Below are 22,255 nucleotides of genomic sequence, written 5' to 3'. Positions count from 1 at the left end.
TTTACTTCGCTACATTTTTTTCCTGCTCTGAGCAATGCCGAAGAGGAGAGGATGAAGCACTGCTGGAACCTCGCAGCGCTCCAGAACGGCCATCTTCGGCAAAATTGAGGAGCTAGTGAGGAGAATGCAGGGCACACCGACATCATCGGGGAGTCCCCTGCAGGAGATGCACGGTGGAGGCGCATCTGTGCCGTTTTCCATAGGGTTGGAGACATCGCTGAGCCCCGATGTGAGAGCACCTCCCCCACAGGCGGGAGCAGGCCAGAAGGTAAGGCATAGCATGGAGGAAGGGAGACAACAAAGGTAGGGGGGTATGATTTTATTTTTGAATTTAGTGATTGAATTATGTCAATTTTGAGAATTTACATCTGCTGTCAGTGTGCTTTGTGTAGTTTAATTTTGTGGTTAACCATTATGTGTTGTTAATAAGATTATATTCTGTATCTGTGAAAAATGAATGGAAAAAATAGTGTTACAATTAGTACTATTATGGGAGCGGGCGCTGGGGTGGAGATTTCGTAGAGATGAGCGGGGTCTGGCCCACGACTTAGCCCAGTGTTCTTCAATGCCTTAAACAATCTGGGCCAATCAGAGACCTAGGCCCCTCCCTGGTGCATCCCAGGATCCCATTTTGAAAGGGACATGAGTGTATTTTGGAGAATGACTCGCTCTTTTTAATTCACTACCAGAACGACTGCGATAGCAACCCATCGTTTTTTGACGCATTTTTTTTTAAGAATCTAGGCCTACAGAGAGGGCAGGTCATATGGAATCATACAGGGACAAACAGAAATAAAATTACTGAAGGTAGAAACCTAATCTTCCATTCTGTTACATTCCTTCTGGATTCTATACACTAGGTGACGTACCAAAGCACTAATAACAGCTAGGGAGGGAAAGAAGAGCCTGCTTCTCAACACAGAGGTACCAAAAACAGCATTGGAATGAGCAGCCACACCCACCTGGTAAAACTGGGTAAAAGTATGAAGAAAGGACCATGTAGCCGCCCTGCAAATTTCAGCAAGATGAATTGCGTGAGACTCTGCCCATGACGCAGCCACACTTCCAGTCGAATGAGCTTTAAGCGAAATGGGCAGCTGCGTGCCACAGGTGATGGAAGTCATTGAAATGGCCATTTGAATCCATCGAGTGATCGAGGACTTGGATGCCGGCCGACCATGGCGAGGTGCAGCAGTCAGGACAAAAAGGTGATCAGACCATGTGAAATCATTAGTCCTCTCCGGACAACCAACAAGCATAAGATCTGATCTTCATGCTCCGAACCTGAGGAAGGAAATGCAGGCAAACGAACCTCCTGGTTGACATGAAAGGTTGATATCACCTTGAGTAGGAAGGAAAGTATAGTACACAGGATAATTCCTGTGTCCGTAATACAGAGAAAGGGTTCCTGCATGAAAGAATCTAAAACTCCAATATACACCATGCCGAGACAATGGCGACCAGAGAGAAAGTCCTGATTGGTAGATCCAGAAGAGAAGTATCCTTCAGTGGTTTGAATGGGGTCCTGCAGAATGACAGTAAGATTCCATGAAGGGAAAGAAAGACGCAATAAGAGATCGCAAACAAAGTGTCCCTCTCATAAACCTGGCATATCTGGATGAGCAGGAAGTGAAATAGTGCCTTTGAGTGCTCTAAAAACATGAAAGGCCTGCAACCTGAACTGTAAGGGAGACCACTGCTAAACCTGTTTCTAGGCTCTCCTGAAGAAAAGCCAGGACCACCGAGCCCCTCCTGGTAAAACAGACAGCCAACCCCTGATATGAGGAAGCCCCACCTGACTTCTGGCATCACTGGGGCAGCAGCCGCACAGGCACTGGATGACTAAGGACATCTGGAATTGGAATTGTTGAAATAGAGCCGGTATCCCTGGGAATAGCTCTGGGTGGAAGAGCCCAAGGATCCCTGATGAAATATGCAGGAGAGCCGAAAAGTACTATGGTCCCCTCCAGAAGTCTGGCGAGACTTATTCACAGGGAGAAACTTAGGGTGTTGATCAGTAACACTGGCCATGAGGTCATCTAAACCTTTCCCAAAAAGAAGCTGACCCTTGAAAGGAAGTCTGCTTAAAGTGGCTTTGGAGGCAGAGACCCCAGCCCAACACGCCGACATAGTATAAACCGAGACCTTACTGAGAACTGTGATGAGATCATAAAGGGCGTTCATCACATAATCCACACCTTCCATCACTAGCTGGGGAAGGGCAACTCCTCCACAGAGGGTACCAGGCGCAATCTCGTGTGACAAGTGCGCATCGCAAAGGAGGCTGCCGCAACAGCCTTGATATCCAAAGAAGCTACTTCAAAAAGCTTTTTCAAGACAATGTCCACTCTGTGATCCTGGAAGTCTTTAAGCATTACTCCCCTTTTGCTAAGGAGGGCCATGCACCTGGTAACCTGCACAACAGCTGAATCCATCTCGGGCTGCTCAAAAAGCTGCTGAACATCAGGATCCAGTGGATAAAGTGTAGTCATAGCTTTAGAGAGCTAGAAAGAGCTTTCTGGGGTATCCCACTGCTCCGTCACCAGATCGATACACTGCGGAAAAAAGGATAGCACATTAGAACGGTCCATGACCGAACACTGAGATGTAGAAGGCCCAGAGTCCAATTTAAGCTCTTTCAGGGCATCAGCAATAAAATGGTGGATAGAGACAGACATAAAAAGTCTGTGGATAGTGGGATCCTTACCCAAATCTGGAGGCTCCAAGATATTGTGCTGACGAGCCCCGGCAAGGGTATTGGCAGGATCCAAAATAGAAAATGTCAACACACAGGATAGGTATAATATCCATATGACGACTAATGCAGTCTGGATCATATGTAACTGGATAAGAGGGTTCCTGCACAAGGCCCTCCGGCACCGGAGCGACCAGCTTGAAGGAAGGCGACACACCCGCTGGCTAAGTCAAAGTAGCTGGGTCCTAAGTATACACTCTCCAGAGGAGCCAAATGAAATCCAGGGGAAATGCACATCCTGAGGCCACTGCTGGGTCCCGCTGAGGTGCTCATGCCACACCAAAGGAATCCCCAGACTCAGTACACAGATGTTTGGTGTCATTGTCCAGAACGACCCCTGGGCGAGACATTTTGCTCATATCACGGACCCAGGCCGGCTCTCTATCCCTGAAGGAAATCCAGTGCAATCCACACATGTAGTTGACAGATTAAGGGCTGAGGAGTCCATCCCAATCGGTTTTCCACAAAATTGAGGGGTATTGAAGAGGTAATGAAGCTTAGAAAAAAAGATTGATACAATCCAAGATGGCCTCCACCAGCTAATTCACACCAAAAACGCTAAAAATAAACACTTTTCAAAAATAAAAAATAAGAAAAAGAGGCAGAGCAGATAAAAAGACTTCTAAACAGATTACTTGCATAAATTGAAACTACAGGAGACTAACTCTCTTTCTAAGGTAGAAGGAGCACATGCTCAGAAATGTTGTTTGGATTTCTGCAACTCCCAGATTGTGAGAAGGGCGGGGGTGGGCAACTCCTGTCCTCGAGGGCCGGAATCCAGTTGGGTTTTCCCCAATGAATATGCATTGAAAGCAGTGCATGCAAATGGATCTCATGCATATTCATTGGGGAAATCCTGAAAACCCAACTGGATTCCAGCCCTCGAGGTTCGGAGTTGCCCACCCCTGACCTACAGCAAGGCTGCCCAATTCCGGTCCTTGAGATTTATTGGCAGGCCAGGTTTTCAGGATATCCACAATGAATATACATGAGAGAGATTTGCCTGCACTGCCTTCTTGGTATGCAAATCTCTCTCATGCATGTTCATTGTGGATATCCTGAAAACCTGGCCTGCCAGTAGATCTCGAGGACCGGAATTGGACAGCTCTGACCTAGAGTATGGAATCCGGAAGAGACATAACAGAAAGTATTTGAAAAATAACTTTTTCTTCTACATCTAAACTTTTAAAAAGGATTTTAGATTAGATTTATGCAATACTGCATGCATAATCAAAAGATTTTGTATTCTTAATTCATTTCATAATTTTTCAGGCAGAAGCAATTGTTTTACTACAAAAATATACAAATCTTAATTTATGATTAAATAAAACACACTGCAAGAAAAATGGTTATCGGGATAGAATTTTCAGAAGATACAAAACCTGAATGTTTGTTGAAATTTCTTTTTAGTCTAAGATCATACCTTATTTCCCGTCTCTCCTTCTGGCTGTTGCACAGAAAGTTACCAAACTGGCAGGAATAGATGTGATGCTGAATATGAATCAGAAACCTCTCATTAAATTCAAATGCACAGGGAAACTGTTCCATCAGCTGCCAAACGCATTCTATAAACTGATCAAGGACGGGAGAAACTTCTCTTGGATCACCATCCAAATTGCCATACCTAATACACAAAGCACGAGTTGACATTAAAAGGAAAACAAACACCCTAATTTTTGAAACAGATTTCTACAGAAAAATCTACTTGCTGCACATAAAGAAAAAAAAAAAAAAAGCAAGTTACTTACCTGTAGCAGGTGTTATCTCAGGACAGCAGGCAGATATTTTCCCAAGTGAGTGAAATCATCCACAGAACCTGGTAAGGACAGTGCAAAAGTGTACTGTCACTTTTAAAAGAAAAAAAAATCTAGAACAGCCCTTCTGTGCATGCACGAATGCCTTCCCTCCTACTGCCGGCTCACAGGACCATCAGTTCAGTTACAAGCTAAAAAGCTAAATAGGGGAGGTGGGCGGGTTGTGAGAATATCTGCCTGCTGTCATTGGATAACACCTGCTACAGGTAAGTAACTTTGCTTTATCTGAGGACAAGCAGGCAACATATTCTCACGTGCGGGACTTCCTAGCTGTCAGGCTCATGCCTTTAAGAAGAGGGTTATTAAGAATTACCATGAGCCTGGCAAAAACAACAGGGTTGGAGGAAAGTTGGTTTCTAAGTGGAAAATAAATTTTGTAGAACTGTTTGGCCTAACCAACTATCCCTTCTGGAATGAATGTCCAAGCAATAGTAGGATGTGAAGGTATGAAATGAGGACCAGGTGGATGCTTTACAGATGTTCTCAATGGGAGTAGAATGTAAATGAGCTACTGAAGTTGTCACTGCTCAAACTTTATGTGCCGTTAACACGGCCTTTAAACATTAGCCCAGTTTGAGCATAGCAAAAGGAGAGATACAGTCTAGAGAATGACATGGAGACAAAGAACATAAGAATAGCCTTACTGGGTCAGACCAATAGCCCATTCTCATGGTAGCCAATCCAGGTCACTAGTATCTGGCCAAAACCCAAGGTGTAGCAATATTCCATGCTACTGATACAGGTCCCAGCAGTGGCTTCCCCTGTGTCTTTCTCAATAACAGACTATGGACTTTTCCTCCAGGAACTTGTCCAAACCTTTCTTAAAACTAACTACGCTATCTGCTCTTACCACATCCTCTGGCAACGCGTTCCAGAGCTTAGCTATTCTCTGAGTGAAAAAAAATTTCCTCCTATTGGTTTTAAAAGTATTTCCCTGTTACTTCATCGAGTGTCCCCTAGTCTTTGTAATTTTTGACTGAGTGAAAAATCGATTCACTTGTACCCGTTCTCAGGATTTTATAGATTTCAATCATATCTCCCCTTAGATATCTCTTTTCCAAGCTGAAGAGCCCTAACCGTTTTAGTCTTTCCTCATACGAGAGGAGTTTCATCCCCTTTACCATCTTGTTCGCTCTTCTTTGAACCTTTTCTAGCGTCACTATATCTTTCTTGAGATAAAGAGACCAGAATTGAACACAATACTCCAGATGAGGTCACACCATGGAACAATATAGGGGCAGTATAACATTCTTAGTCTTGTTATCCATCCTTTTTTAATAGTTCCTAGCATCCTATTTGCTTTTTTGGCCGCCGACACACATTGGACGGAAGATTTCATCGTATTGTCTACGATGACACCCAGATCCTTTTCTTGGGCGCTAATCCCCAAGGTGGACTCTAGCATCCAGTAACTATGATTCAGGTTATTCTTCCCAATGTGCATCACTTTGCATTTGTCCACATTAAATTTCATTTGCCATTTGGACGCCCAGTCTTCCAATTTCCTAAGGTCCGCCTGCAATTTTTCACAATCCACATGCGTTTTAACAACTTTGAACAGTTTAGTGTCATCTGCAAATTTAACCACCTCACTCGTCATTTCAATTTCCAGATCATTTATAAATACATTAAATAGCACCGGTCCCAGTACAGACCACTGCGGCACGCCACTGTTTACTCTTCTCTATTGAGAAAAATGACCATTTAACTCTACCCTCTGTTTTCTATCCAATAACCAATTCTTAATCCACAACTGAACTTTGCCACCTATCCCATGATACTTTAATTTTCTCAGGAGCCTCTTGTGAGGAACTTTATCAAAAGCTTTCTGAAAATCTAGATATTCTATATCATCCAGCTCACCTTTATCCACATGTTTATTCTCACCTTCAAAATTTGTCCCTGTCTCTGCCCCGTTCCCACAAGCTTGGTCCCTGTCCCTGCCCCAATCAATTGTCTGATCCCATCCGCACAAGCATCAAATAGTTATGATTTTATATTGAACTTATTTTATTAAAGTATATAAAGAAACAATATTCTGTACAATTGTCATTTTATACTGTGGCAGGAACCCCTGCACTGCGCTTTCCAGACCATGAGATAATGGACTTTGATCCAGAAACAGCCTATGTTAGTCCTACTCCTGTGCCCAGAATCAGAGCCAAGACAGCACAGCTCAAAAAGGAGAAATATTTCTTTGCTGCTCCTTTTAAATCTGACCCTTTAATAAAAGGCAAGAATGTGCTCTGGCCAGGAATCAGCCTGCTTAACAAACCTGCACCTGAATTAATCAAGGGGGAGGGGCATAGATTGAGAGAGTCCTTTTCCAGCAGCAGAGCTCAGGCAGAGGAGGAGGAGCTGAATGAGAACAAGAGCAGCTAGGAATCTACAGACAGGCCAGGAGACGTCTCCATGGAGGAACTAAATCCAGTGTCGTGGCTCGTGGCTAGCGCTGTTTATGGGACGATATTGGAATGGATGTCAGAAGCATGATAGTGCAGTATTTTTGTAGCGCCAGTTTTTCGTATGATTCTGGGTAATTCTAGTTAGACAAACATCTGTGTTAGTTAAGGACCGCGCCCAAATAGAAGCGTACGGAAAAACAGGTGAATAAAACATTTAAATATAATGTAGCTAAGGCCAGAAGAAAAAACACACTAAAGATTAATATAAGGAAAAGAATGGTGTTTTCTTGTGTACTTTGCTGTTGAGCTAAATCATGGTGGAAATCATGATTACATGGAGTCCAGTTTAGGTTCTTTGTGTGTACTATAACTGTCCTGTCTTCGGCCACCATCTTGTGCCAGTGAATAGTTTCTGTTCTTTGTTCAGCTTCCCGCCTTTAGCCTCGTGGTTCTAACTGATAACAGATGTGCTTAGGCCAGTTAGGAAGAGCATATTAGACTCCATATTCCAAACTGAGATATAACGTGTCTCAAACTGAATTGGATGTAGTTTTGAATGAAAATTATGATTTATTGAATGAATGAAAGCTTGGCCAAGCAAAATGTGAATGATTGGATTGAAGTGAATGACTGTGCTGCTATGAAAAACATATTTTATATATTTTAAATCTGAAGAAACACTAAGGAAAATCCTGAGCACAACATCTGGAAGTAATTAGAGTCAGTCTCAAGAATAGGAAGAAGGGGGGCATTGGAAGCCCACGCTTCAGGGAGAGGGGAGGGGGATTTAAACCCCCTTCCTCCAGAGTAAGATTTCTGTGTAAGGCCATGCAATTTGAATCTGTCAGCTTAGGAAGAGTTTTTTCCTTTACGGCTGAGAATTTCTCAGCACCATGTTAATAATTATAGATTCTCTTGAATGTTATAATGTTAATTCAGAAATCAAAAGTAATTTTCTGAAAACTTTGTATAACTTTTAAACATGGAGGAATGTTTCTTTGTCTAAACTTTGAGACCACCCATAGAAATGTTATTGGTCGTCAAACTTGATGATGTCACTAAACCAAAAGTTATATAATAGAATGTAACTGGTAAAAACTTTGGAATTGTTAGGAGAAAGGCCAGCGTTTGGCTTCTGTAATAATTCTCTGATGCAAAAGATACTCAATTGATTTGCTAATAAAATTAATTGTGTACTCTTATGATCTAATATTGATATCTAATAAAAAATAAGATTTTGGATTTTATGAAAATATTTTGCATCATTATTTTTTTCCATTTTCATTTTACAACCCTAGAAAGCTATAAGTACGCATGTGTGCAATTATCCTGCTCACCAGCTGAAAGTGAAGAGGGTTTTCCTCAAATGGACTGGGAGTGTATTCCAAATGCAGAGCAGTGCCCTAAATCTATGGAGTTTTAGGGCTCCTTTTATGAAGCCGCGTTAGCGGTTTAAAGCGCGCTAATATGCTAGCTGCTACCGCCTCCTCTTGAGCAGGCGGTAGTTTTCCGGCTAGCGCGGGGGTTAGCGTGTGATTAAAAGTCACATGCGATAAAGCCGCTAACGTGGCTTCGTAAAAGAAGCCCTTAGTGGAGCAGTCTGGAACAGGTCAGAGTAATTTTTCCTATCTGAAAGTTTGTAAAGCCTGTTGACTTGTTTAGTTTAGTTTTTCCACGATAGCAGCGTGAGCCTAGGGCTGAATGTTTTGCCCTGTTGTGAGGAGCTCAACAGAGAGAGAGGACAATAGCAGAAGCTTATGTTTGGCTTTTGTACTGGGATAATTATTTTGACTTTTTTTCCTCACTCTGAAAATCCTGTAAGAGTTTTTTTTCCCATTTAAGAAAGTATAAGGCAGAGTTGCCTGACCTTGTTGCCCTGAACCCTAGCTTGGGGAGAAGATCAGGAAACGGCTAGGCTACACTAAATGAAATCCCAGCTTTGCAGTTTGGTGGGTGGGATAGTAGAAGTGAAATGGGACAACTGACCCAGCCAGGCTAGTGGTGCATAGGCCCGGGTGCCACATAGCAGTGCAACAGCCAAATGTTTGGCAAAAAGGAACAGTGAATTGTGTTTTTTTGTGCTTAAAAGAAGTAAAGAAATCTATTGAAAACCTAAGAGAAGCTTTTGCCACCAGTGTGGTGGGAGAAGGGATAAGAAGCCTTCCAAATCCTGATACCTCAGTGGAGGGATAATAGTGGGCCCGTCCGGTTCATTGTGGATTACAAAAGGTGGTTTTTTGTTTTTTTTTTCTTATACTGTGTTTGGACATTATCCTGAGGACTGTAATCCTGACAAGCCTAACTATTCTGAGGGTGAATGAAACCCCGGAAAATAAAGCAGGAGTTTTTAATTAAAATACTGAGGCTGCTTGAAGTTTTCTTTTGTTTTGAAAGTTTGCTTTTAAACATAGTCCAGGAGTGTGCGTGGGAGACACTGAAAAGGACAGATATCATAGTCACATGTGGAACTGCTCAGTCGGGCAGGGACACAGTGGGCCCATAAGGGGGTCAGTTGGGTGTCCCTGCCACAATACGTAAACACAAATAATACAGAGCAAGGATCAGCAAAATCCCTGTCACCTCTCCCCTTCACAAATATCCCCTCCATTAGCAAGAAAACTGAATAAGCCAAATTATTATAGAATGCTACACAGAAAAATCATGTTAACAGAATACCGCAGTCACACGACAGGAATAGTGTTAGGAGAGTGCAACTAGGGAAACTACCCTCAGTCAGAGAGAGCCCTAAGCCAGCTGGAAGCTAAAGCAACACAGCCTGGGCTTTGCAGTTCCCAGTTATGTCTAACACTAGCTCTAGCGGGATACACATTTCAAATCTGATATATTCTAAGCACAAAATAGAAAAATAGTATTTTCTACCTTTAGTTGTCTGGTCATTTTACTCTTCACATCACATTGGTCCCAGGCTCTGGTTTCTGTTTCCCTCTGTCTATTCAACTCAATTGCCAGGGACTCTTGACCATTTAACATGTCTTCTTTCTCCATGCTCACCATTCATCTTCCATCTCTGTACTGTATATGGATTTCCCCCCCATGTTCAGCAAGCAACTCCCTTCTCTGTCTCTACTTTCCTTTCTAGTATTTCCCCTGTGCCCATCTCCCTGCCTTCATTATCTCACCATTCTATGATCCCCTCGTCCTGTGTACATTATTACTTCTCTATATCCTATGATCCGCCTGTCCAGCATCTTCCTTCCTGTTATTCTCCCCCATGTCTAGCCATATTCTTTCTGTGTCCATATACCCTCCCATGTCTAGCATTACTCCTCTGTGTCCATACCACCCCCATGCAGATGCAGCATTCCCCTTTTTGTCCCTGTTCCTAAACTCCCATCCATGCCCACCATCTTCCCTCTTATTGTATATCTCCCTGTGTCTAACTTCTCTTCTCTCTTACTCCATGGATCTGGCACCTCCCCCTTCCCTCTAGCTCCACTAGATGTTCTCAATGGGAGTGGAAGGTAAATGCATCTGTTTCCCTTCCCCCAATCCCCAGACTAAATTCAGCAACTGTCCCCATTCCCTTCAGCTACGGCCGGTCCACATCCAACAGCCCAAGCAACTCCCTCCCCCTTTTGCGGGTGAAGCAGCAGGCCCCCTCCTTCCCTATCACCAGTTCAACATCCCTCCAACCCTCGCACCCTCCTTCCTGATGGTGGATGGCAAAAAAAGCAATAAACAAACCTGAGAGCGCGACGCCTGGGTCGGCCCCTTCATGCTTCCTGGGGTAGGCATACCAGCCTGTTGGAACGGCAGCTTCCTGCACACGTGACGCAGGGCTGCTTGGACAGGAACTTTCTTGCCATTGAGTCCCTCCTTCCGATGTAAATAAACCTTACAGAGCTAATCTACAGTTCAATAAACCAAGTTGGGAAAGTTTAGAAAAATTAGCAGCACAAAAGACTAGATTCAGTATGGAAGTCAGTTTTAGTTCAAACAATTTTTATTGATGATACAAGAAAACAACCAAAAAAGCATATTAAAAATACATACCAGAAACATTAACAGGATCAGAATAGGAACAATAATGGTATCATCAAATTTCACAGTACAACAACTATGATATTCTCCACCCCCCAGAAGCAAAAAGAAAATCCCTTCCAGTACCCTCTCCCCCATTGCAATCACACATCTATGCTACAACAAGTGAGAACTAGCCAAGGTTCTAGTTCCTTAGAGACCCCAGCCCACGACGAAAGGAAAGGGAGAGTCTCAGAAACCACAGACTTAAGCAAACAAATTAAAAAACAGAAAAAAACCCACACCACACCCCTCTACCTCTTTCACAGTGACAGCCCCGAACCCGTAATGAGCGGGAGGAATCCCTCATCCCCATATCAAAGCTGATGTAGACCTCCAATCATACCATCAAGTATCAAAAGAGTTGAGCACTAAACTCTGAGCTTTATGTGGCAAAGAATATAAATAGGGCCCCCAAATTCTCAAAAAAAGGTTTTTCTGTTTAAAGGAAGTACGCATGTTCCCTTTCCATCAACATGAGAATATGTAGGCAATTCCGCCAATCCCAAAAGAAAGGGGGGTCAGCAACAGTCCAAACCCGTACAATCACCCTTTTAGCCAACATCCTTGCCTTCCGAACCAAAAGCCGGTGGAGACGATTAGGTAGACAGAAAGCCTCATGCTTATCTAACAGAAATCCAGCTGGAGAAAATACCAAATTAAAACCCAAAAGACCCTCCAGGTAACAGATGACTTTCCGCAAGAATCCTTGCACCACAGAACAGCTCCAAAACGCATGGAAAAAGGATTTCACCCCTTGCCCACATTTTTCACAATCAAGCAAATCCACAAAACCCGCTTTAAAGAGGTGTTCCCGGGTGAAATAAGCCTGATTGATCAGGAAAAATTGACACTCCCGCAACGCCACACTCACAGATAAAGTAGGGATTCATTTAATAAAACTACCAAAATCCAAATCCTCTGGGGAAATCCCCAACTCCAGGCTCCATTTTACACTTAAGCCCTCCAATAACAGTAAGCCTGCACCCCAGAGCTAAACATCACCCCACTAGTATCACTGTTCCCTCCTCCTCCTCCCCTCCACCACTTAATCCCTGAAAGCAGCCCAATCCAACAAACATGGACAGAAAAATCCGGGGAAAATCCCCAATAGTAGGATGGAAAGACTGGGAAGGAAAAGCGAATCCGATAAGTAAATACAATTGTCTCATCTCCACAAGAAAAGGGAAAAAACCCACATTCGGGCTGCTTCAAAAGATCAAGGTCCCAAAAGCGTTCATGCGGCCTCCATACTACAAGCAATCCAGGCAATTCGGGTCAGGGCCACTCCATTGCCAGAGAAAGGTGGTAGATAATGATCTGCTCTCTGTGACAAAACAGAGACCCGAGAGTAGAACAAAGGAGCATAATACATGACAAGGTTCCGAGAAATCACATCCAACTCCATTGGACCACTCAAAATCACCAACAGTCAGGGGAATCAACCGCAAGCAAACAAGCAGTTCCGCCGAGGCTGACACAACATAGTGTCAGAAACACAAAACATAGCCCCTGCCACTGGCAGCCATGTAATAAGGCCATTCTCAGAGTACAAACAGGACACCCCAATCCAACTAGTACAATAAAAAAAGGAAGAAAAAAATGGTCACACCAAAAGTACCTTTAGAAACAGGGGCACCGGCACAACAAATCAAAGTCTTGCAGTAATGGTATTGAGCCATCTGCCAACTATTGGGCATCCTTCGCCTTTTCAAAAAAGTGGTTTTTCCCCTCGTAGAAAATCTTCAATCGAGCCGGGTACTGCAAAGTGAATTAAATATGCTTTCTGTGAAGTTCTGCACACTTGAGAGCATAGGCTTTGCGCAGCGCTGAGATCTTGGCAGAGTAATCTTGAAAGCACAGCACTGGTTTATTGTCATAAGAAAGAGATCCTCGGGAGCGGATGGAGCATAAAATTTCCATTTTGTGAACATAGTTCAAAACTTTGAAGATCACTACCCAGGGTCTTTCCATCGCAGATCTCTTCGGACCCAACCGGTGCGCTCGCTTGATGCGCAAAGGTCCCACTGAGGATTGCAACTCCAGTGACTCCACCAGCCACGACTCCAAAAAAGTACATAACTTTGGTTCAATGATAGATTCTGGGAGCCCCACCAGACAAAGATTCCCTCATCTGGATCGATTTTCTAGGTCATCCAATTTTTCTTCCAGAACTGCAACTCTCATCTGGAGTGTCGTGTGTGAGGAAATCAGCTATTGGACACCATCTTTAAGTCCAGAGAACCGCTGGCAAGATGAGGAGAATTCTCCTGTTAGTGATTCCAGTTTCCCATCCACGGCATCCAACTTGTCTGTGATGGTTTGCAGACACTGATCTAGCGACAACAGCAAGGCTCCCTTCACCTCAGTGACAATTTAATTCACTCAAACCAAGCCTAGAAGTTGTAGCATTTGTCATGCTGTTATGCAGTGATGTGAGGCAACCCTCTGACATATCTGAAGTAGAATATCAAGTCTCTGTTGAGGCAGGTAGGCTCAAATTTGGGTGATGTATAAGAGGGGCTCCAATAAACTCTAGAGTCTGCATGTCAAATGTAGACCGAACCATGTATTTCCTTGTCTCAAGGAGATCATTGACTAAATGATGGTATGAGTGAAGACGTTTTGATGGAACTGGAAGTCAGCAGTCATCAGACCGATCTTGAAAAACCTCACACTGAACCCCAATGTGCCCAGCAACTTTAGACCCGTCTCCAACCTACCCCTCGTCTCCCAAATCCTGAAAAACTGTTAAACCAATTACACTCCTTCATCGACGAACAAAGAGCCCTAACTACCTTCCGATCGGGATTCAAGAAATCCCACAGTACTGAAACTGTTCATCAACATCGACAACTGCGCTGCTGGTCTCAGCACGGTGTTCAACACTATTGATCATCCACTCCTCATTGCACGACTCTCTGAAACTGAAATCCAAGATACTACGTTACGATGGTTCACCTCCTTCCTGAATAATAGATCCCAAAGCGTATTGCTCAACGATACACTATTGAAATTGAAACCAATCAAATACGGTGTTCCACAAGAGGATCTACTATGCCCCCTATTATTCAATTATTCTACATTAGACCAGTCCTAGACAAGCCCACAAATACCAAATACAGATTCACTTCTTCGCAGATGACATTCAACTATATTACTGCTAGGAGAAACCCGTGATGCCCAGATCGCGAAACTCCTAAAATGTTTCTCTGAAATAAAAAATCGGATGACTGTCAACAAATTGCAATTAAACACCTCCAAAACGGAACTGGATCCACTAAGAACACTGCAACTGTGCCCATCCCTCACTATGCTGGGTCTCGACTAACATAACTGCGAAGGACCAAGAATACTCCTGGACTCCAACCTGTCCCTTTCCAACCATATCTCTTAGGTTGCATGTTCCTCATTTTACTACCTACGTCAACTCTGAAAAATAAGGAACTACTTTTCTGAGTCTGACTCTTCACCAAACTACTCTATGCCTTAATCCTCTCCCAAATGGACTACTGCAATGCCCTATTCAACAGTCTCACGACGAAGACTATACATCTTCAGCGTGTACAAAATGTGGTAATCATACTTCTAAAGTACTTCTGTGCCCGTGACCATGTCTCCCAGATTCTATCGTCAGCTTACTGGCTACCCATAGCCAAACATTGTATCTTCAAGGGCCTGATGCTAGTGTTCAAAACCTTGCATGACAAGGCACTGGGCTACCTGATGACTAAGCTGTGCTGAACACAAGGTCCCTCTGCTCCCAGGATGAAATACATTTCAAAACGCCCCCTGCTCATGCCCTTCAATTGCAAACTGCCAAATGATGTTCTTACTCCCACTTTATACCGAGTCACTGGAATCAACTGCCCCCACAGATCAGATCCCTTAAAGGACTTTAGAAAAGCAATAAAAACGCACCTCTTCACCTAACTCCCCTGCCTAAGGTCAATAGATTATAAAGAAATATTAATGTATATCGATTATGTGTCACATTAGGATAAAAACTTATATTGATAAATCTTGCACTGTAACATGTATTCTTCTCGTGGCTGTTTTTCATTTTTATAGGCAATGCCTACCCCTTTTGTTTAATAAACTTTGCAAAGGAAAGACTTTCCAGGGCAACCTGTGGGGTGAACTTGATGGTGTACTGTAAGAACCCTCAGTTGACAGGTCTGGACAGCTGCTGGATGAGCAGATAGATAAATATGAGTCATATCTCTGGACATCATGTTTTGGAGATTCAGGTTGTAGAGAGGAACATCAAAAGTGATATGATGAACTCCATCCCCTCGATGTGGATGCATGTCTTAATGGAGAAAAGGAAAGCGCATGATATGCATCGATGTCATGCGCAGATGATGAACATGTGCTTCTGTATTATGCGTCAGTGGCCGCCAGTGTTGTACTTCAGTATTATGCACCAATGGACAACGGCGATATGCCTCAGCCTCATGCAGAGGACAGTGGTGATGTGCTTCAACATCGTGCATTGATAATGGACGCATCTGACGTGAGCCAATGTTGTGCATCAATGATGGTGCTCGATGTTCAGACTGAGAAGAGGCTTGGAATGTTGAGGCAGAAATTGCATAGTGTGCCTGCAATGATCGTGCGGTGATGGCATCAGTACCAATACTTGCAATGGTACTATAGGCATGGGCTGTGCCAAATGTTGAAGCATTTGTGACTCCAAGGTATGCTTCATAGGTGATTCAGCCTCAGTATACTGGCACTTAGAGTGCTTTGATGGTGATGACTGTGTGGATACAGACCTAGAGGGAGAAAGCACAGTTACTTACCGTAACAGGTGTTATCCAGGGACAGCAGGCAGATATTCTTGACTGATGGGTGATGGCACCGACGGAGCCCCGGTACGGACAATTTTAGAGTGATTGCACTCTAAGAACTTGGAAAGTTCCAGTAGGCCGCACCGCGCACGCGCAAGTGCCTTCCCGCCCGACAGAGGCGCGCGGTCCCCAGTTAGGATAAGCCAGCTAAGAAGCCAACCCGGGGAGGTGGGTGGGACGCAAGAATATCTGCCTGCTGTCCCTGGATAACACCTGTTACGGTAAGTAACTGTGCTTTATCCCAGGACAAGCAGGCAGCATATTCTTGACTGATGGGTGACCTCCAAACTAACAAAAAGAGGGATGGAGGGAAGGTTGGCCATTAGGAAAACAAATTTTGCAAAACAGATTGGCCGAAGTGTCCATCCCGTCTGGAGAATGCATCCAGACAATAATGAGATGTAAAAGTATGAACTGAGGACCAAGTAGCAGCCTTGCAGATTTCCTCAATAGGAGTGGAACAGAGGAAAGCTACAGATGCTGCCATAGCTCGAACTCTATGGGCCGTGACAGAACCTTCCAGTGGCAGTCCGGACTGAGCATAACAGAATGAAATGCACGCTGCAAGCCAATTTGACAGCGTACGTTTAGAAACAGGACGTCCCAATTTATTCGGATCAAAGGACAGAAAGAGTTGGGGTGATGATCTGTGGGGCTTAGTACGGTCTAAATAGTAAGCTGAAGCCCGCTTACAGTCCAAAGAATGAAGAGCCTGTTCTCCAGAATGAGAGTGAGGTTTCGGAAAGAAAACAGGCAGAACAATGGATTGGTTGAGATGGAATTCAGAAACAACCTTAGGAAGAAACTTTGGATGTGTACGCAGAACCACCTTGTCATGATGGAAGACTGTGAAAGGTGGATCAGCAACTAGTGCATGGCGCTCACTGACCCTCCTGGCAGAGGTGAGCGCAATAAGAAAAAGTACCTTCCAAGTAAGAAACTTGAAAGTGGCAGTAGCCAAGGGTTCAAATGGAGGCTTCATTAGAGCAGACAGAACCAAATTGAGATCCCAGATCACAGGAGGGGGCTTAAGAGGTGGTTTTACATGAAAAAGACCCCGCATGAATCTGGACACTAAAGGATGAGCTGAGAGAAGTTTCCCCTGAACTGGCTCATGAAAAGCAGCAATAGCACTGAGGTGGACTCTGATGGTCGTAGACTTGAGACCAGAGTCAGATAAGGAAAGAAGATAATCCAACAAGGTCTCCACTGCAAAGGAAGTGGGATCATGATGATGAAGAATACACCAAGAAGAAAACCGTGCCCACTTCTGATGGTAACATTGCAGAGTGGCCGGTTTCCTGGAAGCATCCAGAATAGACCGAACGGGCCGAGACAGAAGAGAATCATGAGAAGTCAGCCCGAGAGATACCAAGCTGTCAGATGCAGAGACTGGAGGTTGGGATGCAGAAGGGTTTCCTGATGCTGCGTAAGCAGAGAAGGAAACAGTGGAAGAAGAAAAGGTTCCCTGGAACTGAGTTGAAGTAGAAGGGAGAACCAATGCTGCCTGGGCCACCGTGGAGCAATCAGAATCATGGTGGCTCGTTCCCTCTTGAGCTTGAACAGGGTTCGTAACATGAGCGGCAGAGGAGGGAAAGCATACAGGAACAGATTGGACCAATCCAGGAGAAATGCATCCGCTGCCAGACGGTGAGGAGAGTAGAATCTGGAGCAGAATAGGGGCAACTGATGATTGTGAGGAGCTGCAAAGAGGTCCACCTGAGGAGTGCCCCATTGAGCGAAAATGGACCGGAGAGTCAAAGGATCGAGAGTCCATTCGTGGGGCTGGAGAATTCTGCTGAGTTTATCCGCTAAGGAATTCTGTTCCCCCTGAATGTAGATAGCTTTCAGGAATAAGTGGCGAGCTGTGGCCCAAGACCAAATCTTCTGGGCTTCCTGGCACAAGAGGCGAGAGCCTGTCCCACCCTGTTTGTTGATGTAGTACATCGCAACTTGATTGTCTGTGCACAGTAGAAGAACCTGAGGAAAGAGAAGATGTTGGAAGGCCTTGAGGGCATAAAACATCGCTCTGAGTTCCAGGAAATTGATGTGGTGCTTCATTTCCTGGACTGTCCAAAGTCCTTGAGTTTGAAATTCATTCAAATGAGCTCCCCAAGCGTAAGGGGAGGCGTCGGTGGTGATGACAAGTTGATGAGGAGGTAGATGGAACAGAAGACCTCTGGAGAGATTTGAGGATATCAACCACCATTGAAGAGATTGACGAAGAGATGATGTCACAGATATGTGTCGTGAGCAAGGATCCGTCGCTTGGGACCACTGGGTAGCTAGGGTCCATTGAGGAGTGCGCAGGTGAAGACGTGCAAGGGGGGTGACATGAACTGTCGAGGCCAGGTGACCCAAGAGTATCATCATTTGCTTGGCAGAGATGGAACGTTGTGGAAGCACCTGCTGACAAAGATATTGAAGAGTTTGAAGACGGTTGGACGGCAAGAACGCTTTCATCAGGACTGTGTCCAACACCGCTCCAATGAATTGAACGTTGTTGTTGACGTTGACGCCTAGTTTGCTGGGGAGCTGATGGTAATGGACGAGCCACATAACGGCGTTGGTAGGCCGACTGCTGTCTGAAAGGCCGTGCCGGTGGAGTCTTCTTTTTTGTTTTGAGGAGAGTATCCCAGCGTGTCTCATGGGCGGAGAGCTTTTGGGTGGTCGAGTCCATGGATTCCCCAAAAAGCTCATCCCCCAGGCATGGAGCATTAGCCAACCGATCTTGATGGTTGACATCAAGCTCGGATACTCTAAGCCAGGCAAGGCGGCGCATGGCCACAGACATGGCCGTTGCTCTGGAGGTAAGTTCGAAGGTATCGTAAATGGATCTTACCATAAATTTACGGAGTTGGAAAAGAGAAGACGAGCATTGGTGGAAAGCCTGTCGTTTCCGCTCAGGAAGGTACTTTTCAAAGGAAGCCATGGTGGTAAGGAGATGCTTAAGATAAAAAGAAAAGTGAAAAGCATAATTACCAGATCTATTAGCTAGCATTGCATTCTGGTATAACCGCTTACCGAATTTGTCCATGGCTTTACCTTCTCTGCCAGGAGGGACAGAAGCATATACACTAGCTCCCGCAGACTTCTTAAGCGTAGATTCCACAAGCAGTGATTCATGTGGAAGCTGTGGCTTATCGAATCCAGGAATAGGAATTACTTTATATAATGAATCCAATTTACGGGGAGCTCCTGGGATAGTCAAAGGAGTCTCTAAATTTTTATAAAAAGTTTCCCTCAAGATGTCATGAAGAGGGAGTTTCAAAAATTCCTTTGGAGGCTGGTCAAAGTCAAGGGCATCAAGAAAGGCCTTGGATTTTTTAGACTCAGCCTCCAAAGGAATAGAGAGAGATTTGCACATGTCCTTCAGGAAAGAAGTGAAAGACGTGGAATCATGTTTGGAGGATGGATCAGGAACAACAGGATCATCCTCATCCGAGGAACACTCACCCTCAGAAAGAAAAGGCTCTTTGGAGTCACCCCACAGATCAGGGTCCCTAATATGGGAGCTACGGTCTCGAGACTCCGGAGTAGAGGGTTCTAGGTGTCGGGATTTGCGTGCCGACTTACCCGACCTCATAGATACGGTACTGGGAGATGTTACCGACTGCAACGGTGCCGAAGTCTGCACCGACTGATGCTGGGCTCTCGGTTCCGGTGCAAGAACTGGCATCGATATCGATGAGGCCGAGTGAACCGGTACCGAGACAGTGGATGTAGACAATAAAGGTTGCTGCACTGCCGGTACCGGCGGCTCAGACCGGACCGAGACCGGAAGGTTCGGTGCCAATAGAGCAGGAAGGAGTTGTTGTAACTGCTCCTTGAGCTGCGTCTGTAGGACGGCTGCAATGCGCTCATCCAAAGAGGGCACCGGTACCGCCTTTTTCTTTTGCGGTACTGCTCGACGCCCCGAAGATGAGGAGCCCGAGGTCGAGGGACTCACCTCGATAGGGGCGGAGCGCTTCCGCGGGCGCCTCACGGTCGGCAGGACTGGGCTCGCTGCAATCGAGATCGGAGGACGCTCCAGCGGGGAAGGCTTCTTAGCCGGCTTACCTGGATGTTGCGACGCCGGCGCGGTATTGTGCGGTGTCGACGAAGTGGGTGCCGACTGCGATGGGGCCGATGCCGGTGTCGATGCCGCAGGATCGGACATATCGGCACCGAAGAGTAATCGCTGTTGTATCTGGCGATTTTTTAATGTACGTTTTTTTTAACGTGGCACAGCGGGTGCAGGTGGAAGCCTGATGCTCAGGACCCAGGCACTGTAAGCACCAGTTGTGCGGGTCCGTGAGGGATATAGGCCGTGCACACCGCTGGCACTTTTTAAACCCTGGCTGGGGGGGCATGAAAGTGAAAACGGTTTTTGTTTTTGTTTTTTTAGAAAAAGAAAAGAAAAAAAGAAGGGAAAAAACTCCCAAAAAGGTTTCGCAAGCGGGAAGGCGTATAAGAAAAAATTTCAACAGCCGTTGAAAAATGCGACTTCTTAGCTCCGCGGAAACTAAGAAACTGAGGACCGCGCGCCTCTGTCGGGCGGAAAGGCACTCGCGTGTGCGCGGTGCGGCCTACTGGAACTTTCCAAGTTCTTAGAGTGCAATCACTCTAAAATTGTCCGTACCGGGGCTCCGTCGGTGCCGTCACCCATCAGTCAAGAATATGCTGCCTGCTTGTCCTGGGATAAACATGTTTATGCTTTTTAGCTTTTTTTTTTTTTTTACCAGAATCCTCCAAGGTAGGTAGCACTGGAAAAACATGTTTGACACTGTGCATTGATGTCTGAATTTTCAGACATTATTGATGTCCCCGAAGTTGACCCGAAAATTTTTTGTGTCTCAATTTTTTGGCTTTAAGCAACCCCTTAAGAAACTTAGAGCAGAGTGTACAAGAAATGTCCTGGTGTTCAGGGCCTTGGCACCGAAAACACCAGTTGTGTGGGTCTGTACCTGAAGAGGTCCTCTGATACAGAGTGCACTATTTGAACCTGCTTAAAACTTTAGACATGGACAGAAAAACCGGTGATGCGAGGTTAAAAGGTTTGAGGGAGATCAAGCAAAAGATAAACCAAAAAAGGGCAATGTTCCTTGATTTAGAACAGGTTGAAAAAGGCCGGTAGGCACCAAAATAAGTCAAAAATAAAAAATTTGGGTATCAAATAAAACTGGTAAGAAGAAAATAAAAAATTATGAATATAAGACAGGGAGGCACAAAGGGCCTAATTCTCCAAAGTGCGTCCCGATTTTAGGCAGCTGTAGGCGTCCTACAGCTGTCTAATCAGCCAATCGGGATGCACGTTTTTAAAAAAAAAATGCTCCCCAGGCAGGCCGCCTATATTGAAGGTGAGGCCCACAAGACACCTAGGTTCTGATTCTGTATAGGACGCCCGGGAGAGGCGTCCTATTCAGAATCGGCCTACACTAAACCCCGATTTTGTAACCGGCGTCCATGTTACAGACGCTGGTTAGAGAATCGGGTTCAAGTCAAGTTTCAAGTTTATTATTTTTCTTGATTAATCGCTTAATCAAATTCTAAGCGATGAACATTTTAAAAAATAATCAATAAGAAACAAACAGTACAGACTATAAATAATTACATTGGGTAAATTGCTAATACATATTTACATTACATAGGGTAAGATAGGGTTTTGAAATACATTTGATTAAAGAAAAGCAAAACAAAGGAAAAACACAATAGGGAAAACATTTTAGCACTAAGGTATAAACTAATAAAATTACTGACTTTAAAAATGATTGGCCAATCAGGCCTTAGATTAAGTGGGGATGGGCGGACCCGCTATGCCTAAGGCCTGATTGGTCCAGGCTTCTAGAGCCTTGGCCAATCAGGCCTTAGACTTCGGCGGGATGGGCCGGGAAGGGGCGGGCCCGTTTCATTTCGACCAGGCGTACCTGCCGGCTGGACGGGCAAAACCCATCTGGCTGTAAGAACAGATTAGTTTGGTGGGGTGGAGGTTTGGGGGTTGTTAGCGCCGGGGGGGGAGGGTGCGTCTTCGGGCAGGAGGGATTGGGCACCCTTCCTGCCAGCAATTGGACAGGCCGCGGCCCGCTATACTTATCGCGGCAGAGAGATTCCTTGCTGCGATAAGTATAGCGGCCGCGTCTACTTACAATGTAGACCAGCATTTTGCTGGCCTACATTTTAAGCTTCTCCTCTACTAGGGAGACGCGTAGGGCTGCCTTGGTTCGCCTAAGGCCCGCCTATGGCCCTTAGGCGAGCTTAGGCATCTTGCGGGTCTCCCTAGGCTCCCGGAGGCGCCTTCAGGCCTGCCTGGGGAGCATTTTTTTTTAAAAACGTGCATCCCGATTGGCTGATCGCCTATAGCTGCCTAGAATCGGGACGGCACTTTGGAGAATCAGGGCCAAAAAGTGC

At 45.1% G+C, this 22,255-nt stretch overlaps 1 protein-coding gene across 2 annotated transcripts in view; it reads right to left on the bottom strand.

Annotated features, from left to right (window-relative positions):
• The window catches only part of MTMR7 (myotubularin related protein 7), a 193,068-nt gene that overhangs the window by 40,902 nt on the left and 129,911 nt on the right, over positions 1–22,255 (bottom strand). Inside the window, exon 11 of one of the 2 annotated variants that reach the window (XM_033944219.1) lies at positions 4,179–4,379. The exons of the other annotated variant lie outside the window; for it this stretch is intronic. Within the exon in view, the coding sequence (XP_033800110.1) occupies positions 4,179–4,379 (201 nt within the window). The remainder of the gene's footprint in view (positions 1–4,178; positions 4,380–22,255) is intronic. 2 annotated transcript variants of the gene reach the window in all.

The sequence above is a fragment of the Geotrypetes seraphini genome, chromosome 1 (assembly GCF_902459505.1).
Source record: "Geotrypetes seraphini chromosome 1, aGeoSer1.1, whole genome shotgun sequence".
Classification (NCBI taxonomy): domain Eukaryota; kingdom Metazoa; phylum Chordata; class Amphibia; order Gymnophiona; family Dermophiidae; genus Geotrypetes; species Geotrypetes seraphini.
This window is presented reverse-complemented; position numbering and strand designations above follow the sequence as displayed.